General features: G+C 37.0%; 1 protein-coding gene across 2 annotated transcripts in view; it reads right to left on the bottom strand.

Moving 5' to 3' along the window:
• The window catches only part of STAG1 (STAG1 cohesin complex component), a 322,933-nt gene that overhangs the window by 196,748 nt on the left and 100,357 nt on the right, over positions 1-25,828 (bottom strand). For both annotated transcript variants that reach the window (XM_068987932.1, XM_068987933.1), the window contains exon 5: positions 9,947-10,023. In XM_068987932.1, the coding sequence (XP_068844033.1) occupies positions 9,947-10,023 (77 nt within the window). The remainder of the gene's footprint in view (positions 1-9,946; positions 10,024-25,828) is intronic.

Below are 25,828 nucleotides of genomic sequence, written 5' to 3'. Positions count from 1 at the left end.
TCCTTCAACCAAAGAAGGAAAAAAAATACTACTGTTTCTTTCCGTTCTTTTTCCTTCATCCTAAACCACAATGGTGATATACACTACTCTGTTTACCAGTACACTTACTTCATCTTCTGCTTTATTTATTTAATGGTTCCTTCCACTGTATGTCTCATTTCAGTTTTTGTATTCTCTAAATTTTTTGATTTTTGGCTGTACTGGGTCTTCAATGTTATGTACAGGTCTTCTCTAGTTATGGCAAGCAGGGGCTACTTTCTGGTTTCAGTGTGCAGGCTTCTAATTGCAGTGGTAGCTTCTCTTGTTGCAAAGCATGGTCTCAAGGATGCATGGGCTTCAGTAGCTGCAGCATGCTGGCTTGGTAGCTGTGACACATGGCCCGAGTTGTCCTACTTCAAGTGGGATCTTCCTGGATCAGGGATCAAACTCATGTACTGTTCATTGGCAGGAGGATTCCTCACCAATAGACCACCAGGAAGACCTCAGATACCACATGCTAATTTTTCTAATCCTTGTTAAAAACATCTTTTAACTTATTGCTCTGTGTATCCATTCTCTTCCTAAATGTTTGCATCATGTTTTTAATCATTACTCTGCACTCCTTCTCATATAGTTAACTATCGCCACATTGTTTAGTTGTTTTGGGACTTAATTTTGTTCCTTTATCTGGAACATGTTCTTTTGTCATTTCATTTTGTCTAAAGTTCTATTTTTATTTTATATATGTGTAAAGTTGTTATTCTTGACTTTGAAAAAGAAGCCCTCTGTTGAGTATGTCCTATGTGTTCTAGCAGTACAATTCCCTCTCATAATGCAATGGTCAGGTACCAGCTGGTCCCATTTTAAGTTCCGACCTGTTTGTAGACTCAGCTCCACAGGGTGTAAGACTGTATGTTTTTTGCTTCAGCTGTCTGCTCCCTAGTGGGAGAGGCTGGTCTAGAGGCTTGTGGAACCTTCCTGGTGGGAGGGAATGGTGGCTAAAATTGGATCTTGGCTCTTTGGTGGGCTGGGCTTTGTCAAAAGGTGTGCCAAGAGGTGGCTGTACGATCAGGAAGTCTTTAGGCGGCCTCTTTATTGATGGGTGGGACTGTGTTCCAGTCCTGTTGCTTACTTGGTCTGAGGTATTCCAGGACTGGAACCTACAGGCTGCTGGGTGGTGCCAGGTCTTCATGCTAATGTCCCAAGCAAGATGTCAACCTTCAGATAATTTCTTATGGATATGTTCACCGCCAACTTTTATGACCGAATAGAGAGCCACAACCCCATTCTCCCTCCCAGGAAGCCCTCCAAGAGCAGGATTAGTTCCAGCCCAGGCTCCTACGAAGTCACTGCTTTCCCTGAGTCCTGGTGCTCATACTACCTCATGTGCATCATCCAAGACTGGTGTCTCTGTTTCCCCTAGTCCTATAGAGCTCCTGTGATCAAAAGTTGCTGGAGTTAGAAGCCAAATAAATGCTCTGGAGGCTCTTCCTCCTGATGCCAGACCCACAGGCTAGGGAGCCTAATGTGGGGCTCAGAGCGCTCACTCCCATGAGAAAATTTCTGTGATGGAATTATTTTCCAGTTTCTGGGTCACTCCAGATGTACGGGATTTGATTATATCACAAATGTGCTCCACCTATCACCTTGTGATTTCTTGTCTTTGGATGTAGAGTACCTTTTTGGAAGGTTTCAGTCTTTTTTATTTATGGCTGTATAGAACTTAGTTGTGATTCTGATATTCTTATGGGAGGAAGTGAGCTTAAGTTCTTCTACTCTGCCATATTGTTTTCTCTCCTGCACCTGCAGGAACTGGCAAGAGCCACAGACCCTTGCTTAGTGTCAACAGTGCTAGAAACTGCTCTCCAGCATAACAGATACCTCGCTGTTCACAGCTGGGTGTGTTCCTACATATCTCAATGGCAGGAAAATAGTTCAGCTTTGCTGGACTAGTGCTCTCAGCTGCAGCTACTGTCTATGGACTGAGCAGAAAGTTCCAACCATCCTGTCCTAGTCAACAATACTTTTGAAAGGAAAAACTTCCAGCTTGGATCTGGTAGAGAGGGCCTGAAGATTAACTGACAGCCAACAGACTAAGTGGTGAAGAGAGTTTATTTACAACTGCACATGCTCAGTGGTATGTATGGCTGCCTGAACAAGTTTTTAATGCAGATGAAAGTGCCCTTTTGTGAAAAAAAATTTTTTCAGGAAAAAAATTATCATAAAAAACATTATTAGTAAGGAAGAGAAGTGAGTACCAGGCCATACGGCAAGAAGGCAGACGTTAACTCTACTTTTTGTACACACAGAAGTCAGGTTTACGATCAAGACTCCTCTTAACTAAAAAACTACAAACTCCTCAGCCTTGAAGTGGAAAAGATAAACACTGGCTAGCAGACTTTTGGTTGTACAATAAGAATGTATGGACAATGAGAACCCTTTTCTGGACTGATTCCATTAATGCTTTGTTGCTAAAGTTAGGAAGTACCTTGCCAGTAAGAGACTGACTTTTAAAATTCTCTTCATAATGAACAATGCCCCTGATTACCCAAACTCTATGAATTCAACACTGAAGGTGTCAAAGAAATCAAACTGTTCTGAAATAAAACATCTCTAATTCAGTCTTTAGATCAGGAAGTCACAGTTGTTGCTGTTCAGTTCCTAAGTTGTGTGCAACTCTTTGCGACCCCATGGTCTACAGCATGCCAGGCTCACCTATCTTTCACTATCTCCTACAGTCTGCTGAAATTAATTTCCATTGAGTCTGTGATGCTATCTATCTCATCCTCTGCCACCCTCTTTTCCTTTTGCCCTCAATCTTTCTGAGCACCAGGGTCTTTTCCAGCAAGTTGGCTCTTCACATCACATGGCCAAAGTATTGAAGCTTCAGCATCAGTACTTCCAATGAATATTCAGGGTTTATTTCCTTTAGGATTGACTCTCTGCAGTCCAAGCGACTCTCAAGAATCTTCTCCAAAAGCACAATTCAAAAGCATCAATTCTTCGGTGTTCAGCCTTCTTTACAGTCCAACTCTCACATCCATACATGACTACTGGAAAAACCATAGTTTTGACTGTATGTACCTTTGTCGGCAAAGTGATGTCTCAGCTTTTTAATATGCAGTCAAGATTTGTCATAAGCTTTCCTTCCAAGGAGAAGGCTTTTTTAATTTCATGGTTGCAGTCACTGTCCAGTGATTTTGGATCCAAAGAAAATAAAATCTGTCACTATTTCCACTTTTTCCCCTTCTATTGGCCATAAAGTGATGAGACTGGATGCCATGGTCTTCTTAATCTTTGAATGCTGAGTTCCAAGCCAGCTTTTTCACTCTCCTCTTTCACCCGTATCAAGTTCTATAGTTCCTTTACAACTACTGTCATTGGAGTGGCATCATCTACATATTTGAGGTTGTAATTGATATTTCTCCCAGCAACCCTGATTCCAACTTGTGATTCATCCAGCCTGGCATTTCACATAATGTATTCTGCATATAGGGGCTTCCCAGGTGGTACTAGTGGTAAAGAACTTGCCTGCCAATGCAGGTAGATGTAAGAGACTCAGGTTTGATCGCTGGGTTGAGAAGATGCTTGGAGTAGAAAATGGCAACCTACTCCAGTACTGCCTGGAGAATCCCATGAACAGATAAGCCTGGTGGATTAACGTGACAGGGCTGCACAGTCAGACACCACTGAAGTGACTCAGCATGCAAACACACACTCTGCACATAAGTTAAATGAGTAGGGTGACAATATATAGTGCTGTTGTACTCCTTTCCCAATTTTAAACCAGTCAGTTGTTCCATGTCCAATTCTAACTGTTGCTTCTTGACTTGAATATAGGTTTCTCAGGAGGCAGGTAAGGTGGTCTAGTACTCCCATCTATTGAAGAAATTTCCATATTTTGTTATGATCCACACAGTCCAAGGTTTTCATGTAGTCAATGAAACAAGCTTTTCTGGAATTCCTTTGCTTTCTCTATGATCCAATGGATGCTGGCAATTTGATCTCTGGTTCCTCTGCCACTTCGAAACCCAGCTTGTGCATTTGGAAGTTCACGTACTGCTGAAGCCTAGGTTGAAGGATTTTGAGCATTACCTTACTAGCATGTGGAATGAACACAAATGTATGGTAGTTTGAACATTGTTTGGCATTGCCCTTCTTTGGGACTGGAATGAAAACTGACCTTTTCCAGTCCTGCAGCTGAGTTTTGAAACTTTGCTGACATACTGAGTGTAGCTCTCAGGATTTTACTTATTTTTTTTTTCTTTTTTTAAAAATTTATTTATTTTAATTGGAGGCTAATTACATAGCTCAGGAGGAATTCTGTCACCTCCACTAGCTTTGTGCATAGTAATTATTTCCTAAGGCCCACTTGACCTCACAGTCCAATATGTCTGGTTCCAAGTGAGTGACCACATCACTGCAATTATCTGGATCATTAAGAACTTTTTTGTATAGTTCTGTGCATTCTTGCCACCTCTTCTCAATGTCTTCTGCTTCTGTTAGGTCCTTACCGTTTCTGTCCTTTACTGTGCCTGATCATTGAATAAAATGTTCACATAAGGGCCTCATGATACACAGTAATCAATGGAAAAGATTGTCTCTGTACTATGGAAGATAGAACATCATGAAAGTCTGAAAGAACTTCACCACTGAAGTTGCCATTGTTGCTACAGAAAAAGTCATGAAAGCTATCAGACCTGAAATAATAAATTCCCACTGGAGATAAATTTTGCCCAGATGTTTTCCATCACTTCAGAGGACTCAGGAGAGAGCCTATCAAAGGAATCATGAAAGAGACTATGAATATGGCATAAAAGGTGGGGTGTGGTGAAGCATTTTAAGAAAATACTGGAGAAATCAAGAGCTAATAGACACTACACCAAAGGAATTATGAGAAGATGACTTGATAGAGATGAGTGCTTCCAAACCAGTACTGTACAATGAGGAAGAACACACAGAATAAACAATCCCAGAAAACAAATAACATTAGACAATCTTACTCAAACACTACTTTTAACTTCTTTAACAACAAGGACCCTTTTAATTTAGGGCACTGAAACTAAAGCGAATGGTGGAAGAAGGTTTGGTATTATATAGAAGCATTTTTATACAGATGAAAAAGCAAAATTCAGGCATAAATTATGATGTAGTTGCATAAAATTACACTGAATATGCCTGTTTTCCTGCCTACTGTTCCACCTCCTCCACATCTGCCATCTCTGAAACAGCAAGACCAAAGTCTCCTCTTCCTCAGCGTACTCAATGTGAAGATAATGAGGAAAAATACTTTTATGATGATTCACTTCCACTTAAGCAACAGCAAATAATCACCATGCCGTACACTTAATAAATGTATCTGTTGTATATGTCTGTGTCTCCAATGGAAACTATCCCACATAGCTCAGTAGGTAAAGCATCTGCCTTCAACGCGGGAGACCTGGGTTCAATTCCTGGATCGGGAAGTTCCCCTGGAGAAGGAAATCACAACCCACTCCAGTATTCTTGCCTGGAGAATCCCATGGACAGAGGAGCCTGGCAGGGCTCATAGGATCGCAAGAGTCAGACACACCTTAGCACTATCTTTATCTTTTTATGGCAAGAACTGCATGAGTTCTTGTGCCATCATCATTGCTTAAGTGTTCAATTATGTTATGTGTGCAAGACAAGCATAAGGTGAGTGTTATTTTTCACACAGTGTTCTATAACTTTGCTTTCGAAGAGTTACATTACTATATAGTATGACACACTATCTCTCATATAGTTGGAGAAACTATGTATCAGCATATCTTGTATCAGCTATATATGAGCTGAAACTATGTAACAGCGTGATTTAAAAAATGTTTCCAATAGTATATTATAAATATGACAGTAATACTATATGCTATAAAAATTTTATAACAATTCATTCATTAGTGTAAAGGCAAGGCTACTGTGAAACAATTTTATCAGTTACCCTAGGCTAATACAAAGCAATCATATTATTGCCTTCTTCATCACCACCCATAAATCATCATAATTATAAATCAATATGAATTATTCACAGTATCTTTTCATTTTTGACATCTAGTGTTAGTTATATATGTAACACCTACTATGGTGTTTTGTATCGTATAAGACAATACTGATATAGGTACTAACAGATGATTCACCTTGTAAACTGATGACATAAACTTTCAGTAATGATAAACGTAGTACACAATACTGTAAATTTACTTTAGCCTTTTAATGATTTTAATAACATTTTATTTTCTCTAGATTACTTTATTATAAGAATATAGCATATACCACACATAAAACACAAAATATGTGTTAACTGACTATCAATATTACTGGTAAAGTTTCCAGTCAACAGTAAGGTATCAGTAGTTAACTTTTGGGAGTGTCAAAAGTTATATTGACGATTTTCCGCTACAGAGGCATTACAGTAACCAATACCCACGCTGTCAAAGGGTCAGCTGACTATGAAACATATTGTGTTGCAAAGATTTCCCAACATAGATGTCTTACTTAAATATTTGAAAACTACACAAATTGACCTTTGAGAAACCATATCTAAGAATTTATATATAGAGATCTGATTCTAATAATCTCAGGAAGAAATACAATTACATTTTGCTTTCTCTCATAACAACTGACTCCACCAGGAACCAAGTATATCTACTGACCTCGGAGAGTTATAGACTGCTTTAGGAATTAACATATTTCTAATTAGGTTGTTATTACAATTATAAAAGACTTTTGGCCAGGTAGAGATTTGTAGGGCTTTCAAAAAAGGTCATGTAATAACTGGGTATGACTGGTTTGTAATAAGGAATAGAAGCTACAGCACACTATTTTTTCAGGCAATAACATACTTTTGACCACCTTTTTCAATTTAAACAGTTTCAATTGAAATGATTTCTACCTCATTTCACCTTTACTTCACTTTGCTATAATACAACATATTCAGTCATTCATTCAACAGAAGTTTAGTGGCTTTTCTCTATTAACTAGGCATTTTTCTAGGATCTTGGGATCTAATGACTCCTTTCATCAAATATTTCAGAATTTTTTCACATAGCATAATTTAAAAACTAACCTCCTTCCACTCCCAAGGAATTAAATGACCCATTCAGTATTTAAGAAAAAAAAACCTCTGTATTTAATAATATGCAAGCATTTAAATGCATTCTCAAGTATATACACAGTAGTAAAAGATTAATATCTTTCTAAAGAATTGAAGATAAAAATTTTTATCTGCATCTCAATTATAATTTCATTGAGTTCATTACAGTGAACAATGTGTGATTCACTCCCACTTATGCTTATTATGTACTGAGCTCATAAGTCTTACCACTCTTCATCATCAATGGCTTTTGCAAATACATAGTCTGTCCCTCCAAAACACAATACCACCTTTCAAACAGAATTTCCACTTGTTCTTCCTTCATTGAATCTTGTCATACTTGCAGACAATTATCATTGTCAAACAGGTCTGGCACATCTTGTTCACTAATATCATCTCTGGAAATTTTGTGTATTTGTTTGTTTGTGTATTTATTTATTCATTATTCTGAGTTCAAATTTTTATTTTTCAAATTGTTTATACAAGAAAATCTCAAGCAAATGAGTAAGCATCCTATTTTTTTAATGACACTGTTTTAAGCCATCTAATTAAAAGTATTATATAGATATTTAAAATTGAAACTTAAAATATTTATTAAAATTTCTAATCATCACAATTATATTTACTTACTTTTATGTAGCCCTAGGAGATATTTAATTCTGCTTTAAGTTAATATATTCTAATAACAATAAAAATAATATTAGAACAGAATTGTATTCAAACAGAATGCTGATTTTTAAAAGTCTTTGATTAGGTCAATAATCTCAAATATTCAGACAAAATGTTTAAGAATATGAAACATGCATTCTGAATAATTTCATTTGTTACACTGTATTCATTTTTGTTTTCCCCTCAGCCTGTTTTCATATAGGAAATGTTCTTATAACTTAAATCTTGGATTCCTCTTTTTACTTACCTTAGAATAATAGTTCTCAATAGTTGTTCTATGTTAGAATCACATGGTAAGCTTTTTAAAAAAAAATCCCTATGCCAAGGTCACATTCCTTACAAATTAATCAAATGTCTAGGGCATGTGTAAAGGAGCCAGGCATCAGTATCCCAGTGAGACATTAATTTGCAGCTCAAATTTAGTTTGGGAACTACTGTCTTAAAATACTTGATAATCATTCCATCATGTGTTAGTCCTGGGAAGGTCCAAGACATATACCACTTTTAAATTCACAATCTGAATCACCTGTAATGCAGGCCACACATGGTAGAACAGTAGCTGGTAAGTAAACATACTACTTGCACCTTAACTGTATGTTACCTGGCTTTAACTTCTATTTCTAACATATAAACTCATGTATTAACAACAACAACAAAATATGTTTTACTGAACAGTAGCCCCACAGAAATGTTTCAGAATCTAGGGTTTTTGAATTTAAAAAGTGAACTTGGTGTATAACCTTATATTTCATCATACCCCAATAAAACCTGGTGTAGCACTCTGTAGTTAAGAACATTAATATTTAACAGCAATGCATATATACATTTTCTTTCTTTTTTCAAACTGACTGTGAGAAATAAAAATTGACTGTAAATAGCCTCATGTTAGTTGAGGCCAAGTGGCCTTAGAGCCAAATCTGAAAGTTTGGATTATGAACTGTCAGAGCGTTTTTGAGATTACAGAAATTAAGGCAAGTGATTCTGAAATATTATGTCCATAGGTTACAATTCAAGGTCTTCCCTTGAATTGGCTAGTCTGAAAGCCAGTGACAGAATGTTTATCTAGAAAGATACACATTAAAACATTTTGATACTGCTGCTAAAGGTGAACACCTGATGAGAAAAACACATTGAGCAGCCTATGCTTGAATATTTACTTTAGTATGTATTTGTAGTACTTTTTTCAATTAAAAATAAATACTACTGCTACTATTAATAAAAAACCTAAACCCGTATTACTAAAAGAGTGGACTTATAAGAAAGCCAATCCTTGTGGCTAGTCTTAAAGGTCGAAACAAAGGAACACCTATCAGAAAATAGAAAATAATACCAAAGGCAGAATGTTAAAACAAGAACTGATGCTGGCCTGAAGCATGACATGAAATGAGTTCACTATAAATAAAGAAATAAAACTGTTGAAATGTCTCAAAAATAAACATTTATGACCAGTGTAAAACTATTTGAGAGAATATGTAAGTCTTAAAATGGAAAATCATGCATGATTAACTCATGAAGACTAGCAGAGAAGACTCATATTCTGAATACAAATCAGATTATCTCAAGCAGAGTGTTCCAAATGGAAGTACTATACACCCACACAGAAAATGGAAAGGGGGTGGGGGAGGGTAGAGGGACACATGCCAGCGTCAGGGATTCATACAAAACAATTTTGGGAATTCTGGATTAAATTTAGGAAATTTTTCACTGTTAGGATTTCTAATAACCTTAAATAAGATAATGTGCTTTGACAATCTTAGGTCAGGTATCTTAGGTAGGTATAACAGTCAGCCTTCTAACACTTCCTTGACCTCCAAACCCTTTTTTCTTTAAAACATTTAAGAGGACTAGCATTCCACAGAATATGAAACTGTTAGAGATGCATTTATAAATTCAGGATTTTAGATGGTCTTCAAGAATGAATGTAAAGAATCAACACATACCTCATACCATTAATTTTCCAATCATTATCAGCCATCAGTCATTATTCAGTGCTACTATCTCCATGCAATGTAATAAAATTTCCAAAGATGATTCATTTTGGAAATAACAGCATGGATTATCACATAAATGAGAAAATAGTATAAATTCTCTTATACTAAGTACAAAGTCAAAACAAAACTTAAAATAATCAACATATTCACCATTTACAAGTACAAGCAGGCAATTTATATAAACAGTGAAATGCTATACCTCATCAAATTCTTCAGTCATTTTTCTGATGATTTCTGCATTCTGCATATTTCGAAACATCTCTATTCTCACAGTACCTGTGGAACAACAGATTCTATAGTTAATTTTTCCTCTCCATGCTAAAAGTTAAATGTAACTTGACTACTATTTGAAAAGTTTTATATGAAAGTGATTGGGTTTTTCTTTCTTCCGCAAACTTCTATTTTAAAGGAATCCCTTGTTTAAGAATTTTAAAATTCTTTAAACGTTAAAAAAGAAAAACACCTGAATAACCTATGCATTAGGTAAGTCTAATGAAAAATGTTGAGAAGTATTAACGAAGGAAAAGACAAAGAAATAAAACAATGAATTTACATAGTACAGAGGGCCCTAAAGATGGCTTATGATAACCAGATATATGAGGCTTCCCTGGTGACAGATGATGAAGAGTTGGCCCGCAAAGCAGGAGACCTGGGTTCGATCCCTGGGTCAAGATCCCAGGTGGCTACCTTAGGTCAAAAACCATCCAAGTATAGAGAATGTTATCTCCCTTCAAGGCACCTTCTGTTTTTTTTTAATCATCAGAATGTTCTCCTTTTATTTAAAACTAAGTGTTCCTTAATTTAACAATACTTTCAGTCAAATCTGTTTTCTTTGAAGATTCCAGGAACTTCTACATAAGGATCAAACAAAGGAAAAAGCCATAACCCCCTTTTCATCTCATTCCTTCATACTTCTACCTTACTTTACTTTTATCTCAAATATGGCTATGTTAATATTATCACTCTTATAAGAATGAGTGGTTTACACTGAAAAACCTATGTTTAAAATAACAGAATTTAAAGAAAACTGAAACAAGGTTCAAAATCAACTTTGATACAAAGAATTCTGATATAATAATTAAAGGAGGTTCTGTTTCAACTGGATAAATGTGTTGGACGCTAAGCTGTGTCTGACTCTTGTGACCCCATGGACTGTAGCCCACCAGGCTTCTCTGTCCATGGGATTTCTCAGGCAAGAATACTGGGGTCGGTTGTCATTTTCTGATGCAGGAGATCTTCCTGACCCAGGGATCAAACAAAGTCTCCTGCATTGGCAGGCGGATTCTTTACCACTGAGCCACCGGGGAAGCTCAATAATTAAATGAGGTTCAGTTTCAACTGCATAAATGTAAAATATTCAAGTTAAAAATCACAAGAATAATACTCAATAAACAGTAGGAAAATAATTAATTTATAACTTCTGACAGGCTCCTTGCAAGTGATTAATATCAGCTCTATCTGAAGTCACAATTAGGAATGGAGGCTGGAAGAGTCTCTGAGTCATACTGTATGAAAGAACATGGAGCAATGAATAGCCATTGAAGTCAAAGTATGATCTAGAATCAGAGTCCTTAAAAAACTACAGTGGCATATTTAGCTCTTATTCAACTTAATTTTTACTAATCTTAAAATGAATAAAATTATGTTTGCCCTATCTTTAAATCAGAACCATTTTACAGCACATTTGATTTATTGATACACAGCTCTCATTAATTTTCAATAGGTATTCCAAATATTCAACTGTAGAAATGATAGGTTGGAAGGAGAATGAAAAGGAAAAATGTTTTTAAATAGTTCTTCCCCTTAAAAGTTCTTAAAAACTTCAAATAGTTTTTGGAAATATGCAATTTCAAAAAAAAGAAAAAATTTTGACTGTGATTTAAAATTTTATGAGAAAAACAGTAATGCACAGAGTATTCAACAGTGTTGAAAATAGGCTGTTTATGTACTATAGAACAGTCTATATTTTCAGAGGATTTTAAAAAATTAAATAAACAAGAAATATGCTTAACTGATAAGTGAGCTCTAATAAAAATAACTTTCTCTTAGATATTCTCAAAAATCACTCAATTAAATAAAATTGTTTACATTTAAACTTGCATAGGTCATAAAATATTGCATCAATCTGAAATAGATTTGATAGATAAAAAGTAAGTCATTTCAGGAGTTAATTCATGGTACTCTTGATAAGTGGAAGGACTGATGCTGAAGCTAAAGCCTTAGTATTTTGGCCACCTGATGCGAACAGATCACTCACTGGAAAAGACCATGATGCTGGGAAAGATTGAGAGCAGGAAGAGAAGGGAGCAACAGAGGATGAGATGGCTGGATGGCATCACCAACTCAATGGACATGAATCTGGGCAAACTCAGGGAGGTAGTGAAGAACAGAGAAGTCTGGTGTACTACAGGTTCATGGGGTCACAAAGAGTCAGATTTGACTTAGAGACTCAACAACAACATTTGATAAGTAAAATTACATTCATCTGTACTTATTAAAGCAAAAGAAATAAAATCAGATGTTATAATTATTAAACATGACAAGAACTGTTCTTCTTAGGGGGATGGAAATATTTTAGATCTTGAATAGAGTTGTCATCATTATGGCTGTATGCATTTGTCAAAAGCTATCTATCTATATACTCTGGTGACTTTTAATGCATGGAAATTAGATCCTGGTAAAGTTGATTCTTTAAAAATTCAAGAAAAAGGACAAAGCTAACCCTAATTGTTCAGTAATGAGTGGCACATATAACCGTTAAAATATTTCCGATGTAAATAATGCTCAACTACTCAATTTCCATAATTGACAAGGCAGTTTTCACATAGAGTGGAGTTTTAAATATACTTTCAATAAAATAGCTATGTTAGTTCATAAAGGGAGGACTATTTCATGGCACCAATTTAATGCGGTGAAGGGAAAGGCAACAAAACAACAACCATTATTAAAAGAAATATAAAAAACTTTAAAGATGACTATAATATACAAAATCAATTACTAACAAAATAAAATCAGATGTTTAAAAGTCACACTTTTTAAAATGAACAGAAGCCTTGCATTGATACTTTTTAAGAAAGAAATTCCTTTTGCTGCCATAATGACTGTGCCAAAGATTACCTTATTTACTTATTTTTCTCCTGTTCATTCTTCTCCAACTGAGTCCCACAATTCTACTGAAACTGCTTCCTCACACCAGTGATCTCTGAACTGCTACATCAAACAATCTTAGTAACAATCTATCTATTCTATTTAAAGCATTTGTTTATTTCATTGGTTCCTATAGCATTCTACATTTGTACTACATTTTCTGTTGATTTGTCTTGATTTCTTTCACTTACTTTTAGGCATTTAACGTGAATAAATACAGGTATTTTCTAAAGCTCTATTCAAGCATTCTTCTTTGTCCACTTTAAAATTTTCTAGCCTGGAAACGGCCCCAATCTAGCTCACCCAATAGAAAAAAGTATAGCAGGGACCACTATTTACTGATCTTTCTATTTCTCCATGAGCCTTAAAACTTTCTGACATCTTAAGTTCCTCTGTCCTATTAAGTTTTCTTTGATAATAATAATCAAGAATATTGCCCTAATTCAAGACTAATTTTCAGAATACATTAAAAAGCTAACCTCAGTTCATTTTTGGAGTCTTCATTCTTAAATATGAATATTTCTAATAGATTATCCTAAGATTATGGAGAGTAAAGGTAAATAAATCTGAAATAATTCAGATTTATGGAAACAAAACTATACGAAAATATAGAATAAAAAAGAGTAAAGACCATCTTTCAAGCACTTAAATACTAACAAGTTACCTATGAGAATCTTAAAAGAATAAGCCACCAATATACATATTTTATGAAAGGTTGTTTCAGCAGGCTCTCCAGACAGGATTGCAGTTTTAATAAAGAAAAAGGAAGAACTTTAAAAATTGTCATTCTAAACTATGAATAATTTTAGAAAGAGAAGTAACATCAGAAATCTACCTGCAAATTCTTGATCATTTAAACTATGTCAAACACTGATGACAGCAGAAATTGATACAATCCCTGTGGGATGTGATTGGCAAATGTCTACAAAAATTAAAAATTTATATTCCTTTTTGCCTTGATATTGTACTTGTTGCAAAGTATTCATAAAATCACATGTGAAAAATAATGAATACACAAGGTTATGCCCTGAAGCATAGTTTGCAACAATAAAAAAGGTAAACACCCCATTTCCCCATAAATAAGAATCTGATTAAGTAAAAATGGTGATGATAATGACAATGGTGGAAGGCAACATTTGGCTGCTCACTACCAACTAGGCCTTGTACTAATAAGTGCTTAAACTTCTCAACAACTTTATTCAGAATACAATTTTTCTCCCATGTACAGATGAGAAACTTGAGACACTTAAGAGATTTAGCAACTTGTAAAGGGCTTTTCCAGCAGCAGATCCATGGCCTATATGTAGGCAGACTGGCAATAGATCCATGGAAACCACTACTGTTAAATGGTTCTTAAAGTCAATGGAAGCCATGGATATAAAAAACAAAGTTATCTATGACTGATATAAAAAGATATGTAGGATATATTCATACATGAAGAAGAGAGGTATAGGTTCTCGTTCAAGGTGGCAACATAGGAAGATCCTGAACTCACCTTCTCCCATGGAAACAGTCAACAATTACATATGCAAAGACTTCCTCTTAAAAAACACCTAAAGGTTGGCTGAATGGGCTGAATGATGATTATATATCGGGCAAATGAGAAGAAAATCACATGAAAGCAGCAAGACAGGCTGGCACAAAATATCATCAAATGGCACAAGATAAAACCAATCTACACCACAGTGAACTACAACTTGGAGGGAACTCAAAACCAGAGCTTCTCATGAGGAGTGAAGGGCTCAAACTGCACATTAGGTATGACAAATTTTAAGATATGCACTTGAGAGATGAGCCCCATCCCCCAAAAATCTACTTTTGAAAATCAACAAGGATCGCATCTTGAGACCCATAAAACAGCATCAATCTAGTAGAAAGTTCTAAAAGGGCCTGCACAACTTGAACTCTTCCACCCAAGGCTCAGCTCAGGTAGGTTAAGGGAACTAAAACTTAAAGCAAATAAGGATCACGTGCTTATATTAAAACCATGGCCTAAGAGGCAGGCACCTAATTTAACACATGCACATCTAGGAGCCTGCTGGAATACTCTGGGGACAGACAGTAGCGGGCACCATTTTTATACTTTTCCTTTGCCATGCTCTGGAGCACCAATATCTCTTGGATGGGGGCCTACGTGTGCCTGATGTCCTAATTTTTGCGGCTCCTGCTGACAATATAATTCTTGATCACCTGGCTCTGGAGGTCAGGGAATTGCATTCCTGATCATGTGGAACTGTAATAATCAGTGTCATCATAATGGAGCTCCTATCCATCCGGTGCCCTGATTTTTGTGATTGCTGCCAGGTGGACACTTTGGTTTCACTGGTCTTTAGAGGCCAGTGGGACTTAAAATTGTAGATCTCGAAACACCTTAACCAATGAAAAAAGAGTCTGAAATCAGCTACCACTTCCAGGGAATAGGAAGAGGCAACAGATCCAAGAATTCAATCTTTCTGTGAAAGAGATCTATTAGTTAGTCATTACGATTGTGACTGGAGGGGCAGGGTTCTCTTTAAACAATATCTAGGGACTGAGCTTTCCTTTTTCAATGATTTCTCAATAAACTGTGGAAAATTCTGAAAGAGATGGGAATACCAGAGCACCTGACCTGCCTCTTGAGAAATCTGTATGCAGGTCAGGAAGCAACGGTTAGAACTGGACATGGAACAACAGACTGGTTCCAAATAGGAAAAGGAGTACGTCAAGGCTGTATATTGTCACCCTGCTTATTTAACTTCTATGCAGAGTACATCATGAGAAACGCTTGACTAGAAGAAGCACAAGCTGGAATCAAGATTGCTGGGAGAAATCTCAATAACCTCAGATAGGCAGATGACACCACCCTTATGGCAGAAAGTGAAGAGGAGCTAAAAAGCCTCTTGATGAAAGTGAAAGTGGAGAGTGAAAAAGTTGGGTTAAAGCTCAACATTCAGAAAACGAAGATGGTGGCATCTGGTCCCATCACTTCATGGGAAATAGATGGGGAAAGAGTGGAAACAGTATCAGACTTTATTTTTTTGGCCTCCAAAATCACTGCAGATAGTGCCTGCAGCCATGAAATTAAAAGACACTTACTCCCTGGAAGAAAAGTTATGACCAACCTAGATAGTATAGTCAAAAGTAGACACATTACTTTGCCAACTAAGGTCCGTCTAGTCAAGGCTATGGTTTTTCCAGTGGTCATGTTGGATGTGAGAGTTGGACTGTGAAGAAGGCTGAGCGCCGAAGAATTGATGCTTCTGAACTGTGGTGTTGGAGAAGACTCTTGAGAGTCCCTTGGACTGCAAGGAGATCCATCCAGTCCATTCTGAAGGAGATCAGCACTGGGATTTCTTTGGAAGGAATGATGCTAAAGGTGAAGCTCCAGTACTTTGGCCACCTCATGCAAAGAGCTGACTCACTGGAAAAGACTCTGATGCTGGGTGGGATTGGGGGCAGGAGTAGAAGGGGGCGACCGAGGATGAGATGGCTGGATGGCATCACGGACTTGATGGATGTGAGTCTGAGCGAACTCCGGGAGATGGTGACGGACAGGGAGGCCTGGTGTGCTGCGATTCATGGGGTCGCAAAGAGTCGGACACGACTGAGTGACTGAACTGAACTGAACTGAACTGAACTGAACTGAGCTTTCCTTTTTCAATGATTTCAGAGAGTGGGCACTATATTCACCTCACTCTCTGAAGTGTTCCAGAGCACCAGAGTCTACTGGTAGGAACTTCTACATGTATCTGGTGCCCTGGTTTTTTGTGTTTAACACCTGAGATTTTACAAATGCAACTATGGCTACCTGATCACCTTGTTCTGATATAAGGGGCTGGGGTACCTGGGCGATGGACTGTGGCAATTAGAGAGATGATTCGGGGCAGATTAACACGCATAGACCACTGCACAAATAGCTGCCTGAAAGACATTTCCAGTATATGAAAGAGGCTACTTTACTTCTCTTGGACCTTTAGATCGACAAAAAGGCTTCAGGTTTGACACACATGTAGCAGCATATATGGAGCAGCTCTCAAGGAATACAGACTGTGGATGTCATTTTGATGCTCTCTTTGGCCTTGTTTCAATTCACCGTTATCTTCTACTCATCTGAAGCCCTGATTTTTGTGATTGCTCTGCAAGATATACTTTCAGATTGCCTGGCTCTGGTAACCAGTGGGTCTTATGCTTACAGCCTTTAAGGACTGCATATATTATATCTACATATTTTTAAAAGCTGTTAGCTGATGGCCTGGCTTCTAGAATTCCCGGAGTCCACCCAAACCATGTCCATTGAGTTGGTGATGCCATCCAACCATCTCATCCTCTGTCGTCCCCTTCTCCTCTTGCCCTCAATCCTTCCCAGCATCAAGGTCTTTTCAAATGAGTCAGCTCTTTGCATCAGGGGCCAAAGTATTGGAGTTTCAGCTTCAACATCAGTCTTTCCAATGAACACCCAGGACTGATCTCCTTTAGGATGGACTAGTTAGCTCTGCTTGCAGTCCAAGGGACTCTCAAGAGTCTTCTCCAACACCACTGTTCAAAGCATCAATTCTTTAGGGATCAGCTTTCTTTATATAGTCCAACTCTCACATCCATAGATGACTACTGGAAAAACCATAGCATTTACTAGATGGACCTTAGTCGGCAAAGTAATGTCTCTGCTTTTTAATATGCTGTCTAGGTTGGTCATAACTTTCCTTCGAAAGAGTAAGCGTCTTTTATTTTTATTTTTTTTAATTTAATTTTAAAATCTTTAATTCTTACATGTGTTCCCAAACATGAACCCCCCTCCCACCTCCCTCCCCATAACATCTCTCTGGGTCATCCCCATGCATCAGCCCCAAGCATGCTGTATCCTGCGTCAGACATAGACTGGTGATTCAATTCTTACATGATAGTATACATGATAGAATGCCATTCTCCCAGATCCTCCCACCCTCTCCCTCTCCCTCTGAGTCCAAAAGTCCGTTATACACAGCTGTGTCTTTTTTCCTGTCTTGTATACAGGGTCGTCATTGCTATCTTTCTAAATTCCATATATATGTGTTAGAATACTGTGTTGGTGTTTTTCTTTCTGGCTTACTTCACTCTGTATAATGGGCTCCAGTTTCATCCATCTCATCAGAACTGATTCAAATAAATTCTTTTTAACGGCTGAGTAATACTCCATTGTGTACATGTACCACAGCTTTCTTATCCATTCATCTGCTGATGGACATCTAGGTTGTTTCCATGTCCTGGCTATTATAAACAGTGCTGCGATGAACATTGGGGTACATGTGTCTCTTTCAATTCTGGCTTCCTCGTCTTTTAATTTCATGGCTGCAATCACGATCTGCAGTGATTCTAGAGCCCAGAAAAATAAAGTTAGCCACTATTCCCCCACCTATTTCCCATGAAGTGATGGGACCAGATGCCATGATCTTAGTTTTCTGAATGCTGAGCTTTAAGCCAACTTTTTCACTCTCCCCTTTCACTTTCATCAAGAGGCTCTTAGTTCTTCTTCACTTTCTGCCATAAGGATGGTGTCAGCTGCATATCTGAGGTTATTGATTTTTCACCCAGCAATCTTGATTATGGGATGGTACCACATATGCTAACATTCACATTTTAGGTCTCCCAGGAGAAGAAGGCAAGAAAGGAGCAAAAATCAGACATTCAAGTTCTAGAAGCCCAGAGAATACCAAATAAGATGAATTGAAAATGGCTCAAAGGAAGGCACATTATAAAATGAAAAAAAGACAAAAGGATAATGCTAAAAACAACAGGAGAAAAGCAACTGGCTATACACAAAGACCTCCCATGAGACTTTGAACACACTTTCCAGTAAAAATTCTACAGGCCAGAAGGGAATGCATGATATATTCAAAGTGGTAGAAAAAAAAAAAGAAAAGAAACTTCTAACCAAGCAAACTCCACCTGGAAGAGTTCTCATTCAGAATTGAAGTTGAGGGAGTTTTCCAGGCAAGCAAAAGCTAAAGGAATCTATACCATTAAACCAGTCTACAAGAAATGTTTAACGGACATCTTTAAGATGAAAGGAAACAGCACTACTTAGTTATCAGAACACATATGCAATAGTAAATCTAACTGAAAAGCAAATATACAGTAAAGTAGTGGATTAATGACTTGCATGTAAATAATTAAGAAATACATAAGTTTTTCAAAATGTTAAATATAACATCAAAAATATAAAACATAGAGTGTGGGAACAGAGTAGTCATGTTGAGCCTTAAAATTGGATGAAATGTAAGTTATCATCAACTTAAAATGTTATTATAAATCTCATGGTAATCCAAAGCAAAAACCTATACTATAAATACATAGAAAATAAAGAAATATACACCTACCACTAGATAAAGTTATCAAACTACAAAGGAGAGGCAGAGAAGAAGGAAGAAACAGAGAGTAACTACAAGAGCAGCTAGGAAACAAGAAAAAGGCAATAAGCAAAAATCTATCAGCAACTACTTTCAATGTAAGTGGACTAAATTCTCCAACCAAAAGACATGGAGTAGTTGAGTAAATAAAAACCAAGTTCCTTCTATGGGCTGCCAACAAAGACACACTACAGGTAAAGACACAAAGACTGAAGTAAATGTACAGGAACACTATACCATGTAAATAAAAACTAAAATAAAGCTGGGATAGATATTTACACATCACACAAAACAGACTTAATAGAAGACAATTAAGTAGACAATATAATAAGGAGACAATATAATAAAAAAAAATTTAATGTGTAAAATAATGGTAAAGGGATCATCCAACAAAAAAACAACACCTGAAAATATTTATGCATACAACAGCACATAGGAAAAAAATACCAGTGACCACATAAGAGTCTGGGCTGGACCTACCTTTTAGAACTGGATGGTCTTCTGCAGAGGTGGCATGGTGGGGGTGGTGGGGGGAGGGTGGCTGTTGCTGACTGCAGGGATAAACACAGTGGCAGTTTTGGCGAATATTCACTCATATGAGCCCTCCTGGAAACCATCATTTCCTCCCCAAGACCTAACCTAACCCAACAGCCTGTAGGTTCCAGTGCTGGAAGGCCTCAGGCCATACAACCATCAGAGCTGCATCCAGCAAAAGACAGGCTGCTTAGGTCTTCCTGAGCACAGTGCTGTCCATTAGGAGAACAAGACCCAGCTCCATTCCAGTGAGAGCAGGAATAAACTCTCCCACAAAGAAGCCTGCACAAGCCTGTCAGACAGCCTCATCCAGCAGAAAGGCAGAAAAAAGAAGGGGAAAGAAACTACAACTTTGTAGCCTGTGAAACAGAAACTGTAATCAAAGAAAATTAGACAAAACGAGGTGGTAGAGGAATATACTGCTGATGAAGAACAAGACAAAACCTCAGAAAAGTAATGAAGTGAAGTCCAAATAGGCAATCTACTGGAGAAAGAATACAGAGTAAAGAGAGTGAAGAAGATGCAAGATTTCAGGGGGGAGGTCGGGGCGGGGGGGAACGGAGGCAAAGATTAAGAAAATGCAAGAAATGTTTAACAAAGACCTAATAAAACTACAGAACAAAAAGAGAGGAACAATACTATAACTGAAATTAAAAAGACAACAGAAGAAATCAATAGCAGAATAACTGAGTAAGAAGAACAGATAAATAAGCTGTAAGAAAAGAATGGTGGGAATCACATCTCCAGAACAGAATCAATTAAAAAAAACAACAATGAAAACAGCCTCAGAAGCTCTGTGACAACATTAAATGCACTAATTTGCATTACAGCAGTCCCAGATGAAGAGAGAATGAGGACCTAAGAGAATATTTGAAGAGATACAAGAAAACTTCCTTAACATGGGAACAGAAACAGTCATCTGAGTTCAGGAAGTGCAGCAAGTTCCAGGCAGGTTAAACCCAAAAAGGAATACACTGAGACACAGTCATCAAACAGACAAAAATTAAAGACAGAAAAAATATTTTTTAAAAAACATAAGAAAAGCAAGAAGTAACATATAAGTGATATCCCTCCTGTAAGGGTATCAGCTGATTTCTCAGCAGAAACTCTGCAGGCAAAAAGGGAGTGGAATGATATATTTAAAGTGATGAATGGGTAAAACCTACAACCAAGAATTTCCTGTCTTGCAAGGCTCTCATTCAGATTCAACAAAAAATAAAAATAAAAACCTTTACAGACAACCAAAAACTAAGAGAATTCAGTATCATGAAACCACCTTTGCAACAAAAGCTATGGGAACTTTCCTTAGTGAAAAATAAAAGACCACTACTAGAAACAAGACCACTACTATGAATGGAAAAATTCACTGGTAAAGCCAAATATGAAATAAAGGTAGGAATTCATCTGCATACACTTAGGATATCAAAACCAGCAACTGTGAGAAGAGGAGAGCAACAAATGCAGAATATCAGAAAGGCAACTGAATTTAAAAGGCAGCAACTTCGAATATTCTTGTTATAGACTGCTATATCAAAACTCCACAGAAACTTCCCTGCGGATCCCAAAGAAAGGTACACAGATTTGATCCCTGGTCACGGAGCTAGGATCCCCACATGTTGAGCAGCAGGGCCAAAACTAAAATATCCCCCACTCCATCCTTTGGGTCTTCCCCCAGAAGTCCAGAAATTAGGACTCTGCCTTCCAATGCATGGGATGCATGTTGGATCTCCAATCAAGGAGCTAAGATCATACACGTCTCATGGTCAAAAAAAATCAAAACGTAAAACAGAAAGAATGCTATGAAAAATTAAATAAAAAATTTAAAAATGCTACACATAAGAACAACCTAAAACAAACAATCACAATAACCACAAATAGAAACTCTATAATAGATAAACACACACACACCTAGAAATCCAAATACAACACTGAAGTTAACCACCAAATCAGAAGAGAAGAGAACAAAATAGGAAAACAGGAAGGGAAGGAAAAAAGACCTACAAAAACAAATCCAAACAATCAACAAAATGGCAATACTAATATACACTGAGATAACTACCTTAAATGTAAATGGATTAAGTGCTTCAACCAAAAGACATAGACTGGATGAATAGATACAAAATCAAAACTTGTACATATACTGTCTGCAAAAGACACTTCAAATCTAGGGACATATATAGTCTGAAAGTGAGGGATGGAAAAAAAGTATTTCATGCAAATGGAAATCAAAAGAAAGCTGGAATAGCAACACTCATATCAGACAAAGTACAATTTAAAATAAAGACTATTACAAGAGACAAACACTACGTAATGATCAAGGGATAAAGAAGAATACGTTACAACTACAAATATATATGCACCCAGCATAGGAACATGCCAACATATAATACAAATATTAAGAGCCATAAAAGGAAAAACTGGCATTACCTCAATAACAGTGGGTTAAGACCCCACTTTCATCAATGCACAGATCATCCAGACAGAAGATCAATAAAGAAACACAGGCCTTAAATGACACGTTAGACCAGATTGTCTTCACTGATATTTATGAAGCATACCATACAAAAGCCACAGAAAGACATTCCTTTCAAGTGCTCATGGAATATTTTCTAGGACTGATCACATTCTGGGCCACAAAACAAACCTACCTTGGTAAATTTAAGAAAACTGAAATCATATCCAGTATCTTTTCTGACCACAATGCTCATGAGATTAGAAATCAAGGATAACGAAAAACTATAAAAAACACAAACATGTGGAGGCAAAATATGCTACTAAACATGGATCCTAGGTGGAGCTAGTGATAAAGAATCTGCCTGCCAGTGAAGGAGACACAAGAGACATGGGTTCAATCCTGACGTCAGGAAGATTCCCTGAAGTAAGAAATGGCAAACCACTCTAGTATTCTTGCCTGGAAAATATCCTGGGCAGAGTAGCCTATTGGGTTTCCATTCATGGGGTCGAAAAGAGTTGGACATGAGTGAGCAACTGAGCACAGCATAGAAATCATGAAGCTGCAAAAAATCAAAGAAGAAATTTAAAAATATCTAGAGACAATGATAATGAAAACACAAATATCTAAAACCTACAGGGTACCATAAAAGCTTTTCTAAGAGGGGAAACAAACTTACCACAAGAAATAAGAAAAACCACAAATAAACATCCTAATGTTACACCTAAAGCAACTAGAGAAAGGAAAAAAAAAAACTTGTTAGTGGAAGGAAAGAAATCATAAAGATCAGAGCAGAATAAATGAAACAGAAATGAAAACAATAGAAAATATCAATAAAACTAAAAGCTGCTTTTTTTTTTAAAATCGATGAAACTTTAGCAAACTCATCAAAAAAAGAGGGATCAAGTCAATAAAATTGCAAATGTGAAAGTAGAAGCTACAATATACACTGCAGAAATACAAAGGATTATAAGAGACTACTACAAGCAACTATATGCCAATAAAATGGACAAAATGACAGAAATGGGCAAATTCTAAAAACATATATACTGTCTCCCAAGACTGAATCAGGAAGAAATAGAAAATATGAACTAAGCAATCACAAGCACTGAAATTGAAACTGTAATTTTAAAAATCCCCAAGAAACCAAAGTCCAAGACATGAAGCTTCACAAGAAAAGTTCATCAAACACTTAGAGAACAGTTAACACCTATCCTTCTGAAATGATTCTTTAAAAAAAACTGCAGAGGAAGGAATACGCCGAAACCATTCTATGAGGCCATGATCACCCTGATACCAAACATTACAAAGATATCACACACACAAAAAAAGAAAACCACAGGCCAGTATCAGTGATGAGTGTAGACACAAAAATCATCAACAAAATGCTAGCAATCCAAATCCAACAAATGCCACATTAAAAGGATCACACACTAATGATCAACTGGAATTTACCTTAGGAATGCAAAGATTTTTCAGTATCTCCACAAATCAATGGGATACACCATATCAACAAACTGAATAAAAAGCACATGATTATCTCAAAAGATTCAAAAAAAGCTTATGACAAACTTCAACACCCATTTATAATTTTAAAAAAAAAACCTCTCTATAAAATGGGCACAGAGGGATCATATATCAATATAATAAAGGCCTTCTATGATAAACCAACAGCTAACGTCATACTCAATGGCGAAAATCTAAGAGCATTTCATATAAGATCAGAAATGCAAACAGATGTCCACTCTCCCAATTTTAATTCAGGATAGTTTTGGCAGTCCTAGCCAGGGCAATCAGAGAAGAAAAAAATAAATAAACAGAATCCAGATTGGAAAAGAAGACTTAAAACTCTAACTGTCTGAACTTCCCTGGTGGTCCAGTGGTTAAGAATTCACCTGCCAAGGCAGGGAACAAGGGTTTGATCTCTGGTTCAAGGACAACCCGTGCCGTGGGACAACTAAGCCCATGCGCCACAAGTCCTGGGGCCAAGTAGCACAACTACTGAAGCCTGCCTGTTCTAGAGCCTGTGCACCCCAACTAGAGAAGCTACCACAATGAAAAGCCCGTGCACCACAAGTGGAAGAGTACCTGATCATCCCAACTACAGAAAGCCTGCGGGATGCAGTGAAGATCCAATGCAGCCAAAAATAAATAGATGAGTAAACAAATTTTAAAAAAGTTTGCAAATGAAATGATACTTACTATACATAGAAAATTCTAGAGATGCTACCAGAAATCTACTAGAGTTCATCAATGAATTTGGTAAAGCTGTAGCATAAAATAAATGCACAGAAATTCGTTGCATTTCCATATGCTAATAACAAAAGATAAAACAGATTAGAGATCTAAATGTAAGACCAAATAGTATAAAACTGCTAGAGGAAAACATAGGCAGAACACTCTTTGACATAAATCACAGCAGTATCTTTTCCAACCCATTTCCTAGAGAAATGGAAAACAAACAAACAAACAAATGGGACCTAATTAAACTCAAAAGCTTTTGTACAGCAAAGGAAACCATAAACAGAACAGAAAGTCAAGCCACAGAATGGGAGAAAATATTTGCACAGGATTCAACTAACAATGGGTTAGTCTCCAAAATTCACAAAACAGTTCATGTGGCTCAGTATTTAAAAAAAAAAAAAAAAAGAAAGACCAAGGAACCCAATCAAAAAATAGGCAGAAGACCCAAACTGGCAATTCTTTCTCCAAAAAAGACAGATCACCAACAGGCACATGAAGCAACGCTCAACATTTCTACTTGTTAGAAAAATGCAAATGAAAACTACAGTGAGAAATCACCTCATACCAGTGTGAACTGCCATCCTCAAAAACCTACAGTGAATGTTGGAGAGGGTGTGGAAAAAAGGGAACCCTCCCACAGTGTTGGTGGGAAGGTAAATTGGTACAGCCACTATGCAGAACTGTATGGAGGTTCCTTAAGAAACTAGACTACCATATGATCCTTAAGACCTACCTTAAGACCTGGTTCCTTAAGACCTACCATATGATCCAGGAATTCCAATCCTGGGCATTTATCTGGAGAAAAACATGGTTTGAAAGGATACTGGCATGCCAACATTCATAGTAGTGTTGATAACAATAGCCAAGACATAAAACAACCTAAATGCCCATTGACAGATGAAGAGATAAAGATGTGGTACCAAAACACAAATTATTCAGTCATTATAAAGAATGAAATAGTACCATTTGCCACAACATGGACAGATGTGGAGATTATCAGATAAGCGAAGTCAGACAGAGAAAGACAAATATCAAATAATATTGTATGTTGAATCTAAAAAAAATAGGATACAAATGAACTTATCTAAAAAACAGAAACAGACTCACAGACTTAAGAGAATGACCTTCTGGTTCCCAGCAGGGAAGGGTGGGAGAAGGACAGAATGGGAGTTTGGGACTGACATGTACACACCACTATATTTAAAAGATAGTTAACAAAGACCTACTGCATAGCACAGGGAACACTGCTAATGGGGAAGAACTTGAAAAAGTATGGGCTTCCCTGGGAGTTCAGACAGTAAAAATCTGCCTGCAATGCGGGAGACCTGGGTTCAATCCCTGG

This window comes from Capricornis sumatraensis, chromosome 1 (genome assembly GCF_032405125.1).
Source record: "Capricornis sumatraensis isolate serow.1 chromosome 1, serow.2, whole genome shotgun sequence".
Lineage (NCBI taxonomy): Eukaryota > Metazoa > Chordata > Mammalia > Artiodactyla > Bovidae > Capricornis > Capricornis sumatraensis.
This window is presented reverse-complemented; position numbering and strand designations above follow the sequence as displayed.